This window comes from Austrofundulus limnaeus, unplaced genomic scaffold, assembly GCF_001266775.1.
Source record: "Austrofundulus limnaeus strain Quisiro unplaced genomic scaffold, Austrofundulus_limnaeus-1.0 Scaffold312, whole genome shotgun sequence".
Taxonomy (NCBI): domain Eukaryota; kingdom Metazoa; phylum Chordata; class Actinopteri; order Cyprinodontiformes; family Rivulidae; genus Austrofundulus; species Austrofundulus limnaeus.
The window spans coordinates 335907-340628 of record NW_013952714.1 but is presented as its reverse complement, the minus strand read 5'-3'; the positions used below and the strand labels follow the sequence as shown (position 1 = coordinate 340628).

The window sequence follows — 4722 nt, the reverse complement described above, 5'->3', positions numbered from 1 at the left end:
CCCTTCCCCTACCCACACCCCCTCCCCTACACACTTTGATGCATTTTTCAAATTTCACCTTGGGGCGGAGTTATCTTTTCACAGGGGGTAAGATACTCTTAAAGGTGGCTGCCACGTGATGACAGTCATTCACAACACATCCTCTGAGAGTGACATTTCATTTTATCACATGATCACTGCTGTTTCATTGCTCAAAATAAGATGATCTGAGTTTAAAAGTCTGGCGTTAAAGGCAGCACATGAATTTCTTCATAGAGGACTATTTTTTATCACGACACACACTTTAGCCGACATTTAAAAAGAACAAACTGTAAAGCATTTAAAAACCAATAAACTCATGATTCGAGGGGTAAACGAGTTTCTATTCCATCATGAGGAAAATACTCATCATAACCAAATCATTTCTTGATTTATGAGTCACATCTTAATGAGGTCACTTAAACATGGCAGCACTCACTAATGTTTTGCTTTTTATTTTTTATTTTTGCCTCGTGCAGTCGGGACAGTTCAGTGAAGACATGATTCCCACAGTCGGCTTCAACATGCGGAAGGTCACTAAAGGCAACGTAACAATAAAGGTAAGCTGATAACAAAAGTTGCTTTTCCAACGTAACGACCTGTTTTCCAAAAAAAAAAAATCTATCTCTGACTCTGACCGGCTTTGACGTGCTTTCTTTTAACTTATTTTATTTTGTGCAGATATGGGACATAGGAGGACAGCCTCGCTTCAGAAGCATGTGGGAGCGTTACTGTAGAGGAGTCAATGCTATTGTGTAAGTTTGTTCACCTTTTTATTTTTGTCCCAAAAATAGAGCAATAAAATTAGATTCTTTTTATTTCCTGATGAGTTTACGTTTGGCTGACCCTGACCAGATTCATTCACTCTCCTCTTAATGAATCTCTTGCAGTTACATGGTGGACGCAGCGGACCGGGAGAAAATAGAAGCTTCGAAAATCGAACTGCACAATCTTTTAGACAAACCACAGCTACAAGGAATTCCTGTAAGAGACTCTTTGTGGTCTTTGAGCAGAAAAAAACAACAAAACTTTGAGCTTCTCTGCTCTGATCTTGACATAATATTTGAGGATCATGTGATTTATTTCAGAGCTGTTAATGACTGCAGCACTGTGATTCAGGGTTCATGATGTTTCACTCTGTTTTTAATTTGAGCAATTAGATTTTCGATTTATTACATTTAGATTATTAATAAAGAGTCTGTGATTTATCACCACCCTCAGTCTGGTGATCTTGTTCTGATTAGTAGGAATCAGATGTGATAAAACTGATGCTCTTCTGCAACAGTCCATCACTAAATGTCGTTTCCTTTTAGGTTCTTGTTCTTGGAAACAAACGGGATTTATCCAACGCACTTGATGAGAAGCAACTTATTGAAAAAATGTAAGACATGTTTGTTTTTATTTTGTGTTTGTGTGTCTCAAACCTTTTTTTGTTTTGTTTAAAGGAGAGGCAGCCTTTGTGTCCATAATGGAACACCGTTTGTGTCTGAGGCTACGTTTACACTGCAGCTCTTAACGCTCAGTAGGGATGTAAGAAAATATAGATACACAGAAATATCTCGATATTTCATTTCCAGATACTGTATCGATATTCTAAAGCCCTGTATCGATTTTTAATCAATGTTTAAAATGTCAACCTTCTTGCCAACCGTTCATTTTTATGTTGTAGTTCAGCCTCTGACCACTAGTTGGCAGCAGTGAGCCAGCCATTTGGCTCCTCTACCTCTTGAGCACCAGAGAGTAAGGGTAGCATTAGCATTGTAAGTAAACATTAGTTTTTCTTTTTTTTTTCAGTAAGAGGTTTTTATTTAATAGAATTTTTGGACAAAAAAATCGCAATATATTGCCTTGCTTACAGTATCGCAATATATCGGGATATATCGTATCGTGACCCCTCTGTCATGATATGTATCGTATCGCCAAATTCTTGCCAATACACAGCCCTAACGCTCAGTTCCCATTTTTTGCTCCGATTAGATTTATTTACATTTTTTTGCATCATCGTTCACATTATAATCAAAAAAGASCTATGACTAAAGGATATGTAAAAGGTTTGTTTTTGCTATAATGCTGCTACACAAATRGACTCGTAGAGGTGATTCATAGATCTGCTGAGTGATGTCAGACCCGATCTATTTATTATATGTCTGTACCATAGTGAGCTCAACCAGAGAAGAAGAAAAAGTTATTTATATTTTTCCTCAAGACTGTATAATAATTTAATTTTATTATTAATTTTAATTAATTTTTAACATGCATAGATAATGTGACTTCACACAGCACACTGTTTACCAAAGTAAATATGAATGCTTCATGTTAGTGTGTATTAAATCTTTAAAGTGTCTGTGACATGCCTACCCATCAAATACAAAAAGTCAAAGAAAACACATTTTTATAAGAAACCTTGCATAAAACATGTGATTTTACCCATTTTGTCTCATAACTGGCATATCTGCTTTTGAACTTGGCTCAGCCAAAGTGAAACAGGAAGTGACAYCAAAGGGGAACTCTTTAAGGAAGAGAACTCTGTAATCTTTGTTTATTGAAACAATATTATTTGAACTCTGACTGGTCTTCATCTCTCTCTGCTAGTGACTCAAAATCTAAAGAAACATCAGATTCTTCTCCACAATCTGTGTCGTTAGCTATTTCATTAATGCTTTGTTCCATGCAGACATTCCCTTTTGACATCACTTCCTGTTCCTTCACATGCAAATATCTCAACAACTGTTCATCTCAGCAGCGGGAAATTATTTTTGCAGTATGCTAATAATGTTGTCTTTCCAATAATGCCTTTATATTTATTTAAAAAAAGTTCATGTCACTGGCACTTTAAGCTGTTTCCCAATATGGATGACTAAATTATTGTCAGTCATGTTTRTTTCATCCAGTATTTACATTTGATCTGGCTACTTCCTGCCTGCTCAGGTGATCAGGTGAACTGCTCTTCTATAACAAGAGTGAAAGTTGAGGCAGAAACAAACTCCAGTATTAATCTCATCATGCTAATATCAACATGATCCAATAAGTTGGTATACCACTGCTTATGTCATAAGTCGGTGTAGATTCTCAGTCCAGGACCTGATAAATCTACAAAATTTAAAAAAGACAAAGTAACTGGACTTCTGTTCTGTAGCTGAAGATGTGTGGAGTTCAGAGCTTTAAACTGCACAACGTTGGGATCGAAAAAAACATATTCGTTAATTTATAATACAATCTTGAGTATAACACGCCCCTCATTTTTTGAGCTTTAAAAAAGCCTAAAAAAACTTTGAAGTGCGCCCTCTGGTGGGGAAACAATGTTTGGGGACGCACACTGGAGGATGAGCAGCACAAGCTTCCGGTTCTGTGTGTCACGGAAAAAACAGTCCTCTCCCAGAGCAGAGCAGAAGCCGGTTGTTAAATCAGCAAGATGGATTTTTTAGAACATGCAACTAATATCCAAGTCTTCTTTTCATCGCTGTGGCTAACAAGTAAAATAATTATTTTTCCTCCAGTGAATAAACAACCACTGTTTATTGATGTAGGAGAGGGAGGGAAATAACTTTGAGCCTCGATCAGAAAAAAAGACGAGTGTTTTATATTTCTGGTCCGAGAGGAGGAAAGACATGGTGGACTGAGGTCGACTGAGGTACTTTTGTTTTTTGCCACGACGTGTTTCCTCCTCGCGATGCGGCGCGCATCAAATCAGACTTCTTTTAAAAAAAAATGTGGCATATACTTTTTATCATATCTTCGCATCTACTTGGCCTAACAACACAATTTAAAAACTGGTTTAAAGTTTGAAGTGTCTGCTTTTCACTCAAGTCTCAGACAGGGCGGATCTACAGGTAGTTCTTTTTCTTCCTAAAGTTTATTTAGGTCAGCCAGCGTTGACAACGCTCTGCGGGTGACGTAAATGGCTCCGTGACACGGTGAGGGATGCATAAATCATGGGACACAACAAATCGATAATGAAACTCATTGCCAACGCTTTTAATAATCGATTTTTATCGATTTTATCGATTCGTTGTTGCAGCCCTAATACGCAATATCTGCAAGGCAGAACTTGCCTTCCACAGCAATTATTATTAGTTAGCATATAGCTAAAATCTAACGATGGTTATACAATAACAGCTGCATTCTGGTGCGATAAGCTGTATGTTTTATATTCAATTAACGTATGATCCGATTAGTCGACTAATCGAAAAAAATAATCGGTGATTAATCTACTATAAAAATAATCGTTTGTGGCAGCCCTAATGAGAAGATATTGAGACTTATTGTAGTTGTACATAAAACAAAGTCACAATTTACTCCCTTGTATAACTCGACCCCCCCTACTTTATTGATGATTTTTGGGATTCAGTTAGTCATATTATTCATGCATAAATACGGTAATATCTGCGTCAATGAATATACCCCTGCMTAAATGATGCATTTGCTTTGAAAAAACATTTGATACCAACCCTGAAAATTTTGGTCACTTTTGCCTGCAGTGTGAACAAAACCTGTTTGATGTAATGTGTGTTTACTGACTTGTTTCTGCTCTTTTTTTCTTTCCTCTTTTACCTTCTCTGCCTTCTGTAGGAACCTGTCTGCCATTCAGGACAGAGAGATCTGCTGCTACTCTGTTTCCTGCAAGGAGAAAGACAACATTGGTAAATATCAGAGACCAGATTATCTTTAGTTTTGTTGAATTCTCTCTAAACAACATAATTACTC

General features: G+C 37.0%; 1 protein-coding gene across 1 annotated transcript in view; it reads left to right on the top strand.

Annotated features, from left to right (window-relative positions):
- The window catches only part of LOC106527166 (ADP-ribosylation factor-like protein 8B), an 11847-nt gene that overhangs the window by 2952 nt on the left and 4173 nt on the right, over positions 1-4722 (top strand). Inside the window, exons 2-6 of the mRNA XM_014021969.1 lie at positions 498-578; positions 700-773; positions 909-1002; positions 1332-1399; positions 4588-4658. Coding sequence (XP_013877423.1) covers positions 498-578; positions 700-773; positions 909-1002; positions 1332-1399; positions 4588-4658 — 388 coding nt within the window. The remainder of the gene's footprint in view (positions 1-497; positions 579-699; positions 774-908; positions 1003-1331; positions 1400-4587; positions 4659-4722) is intronic.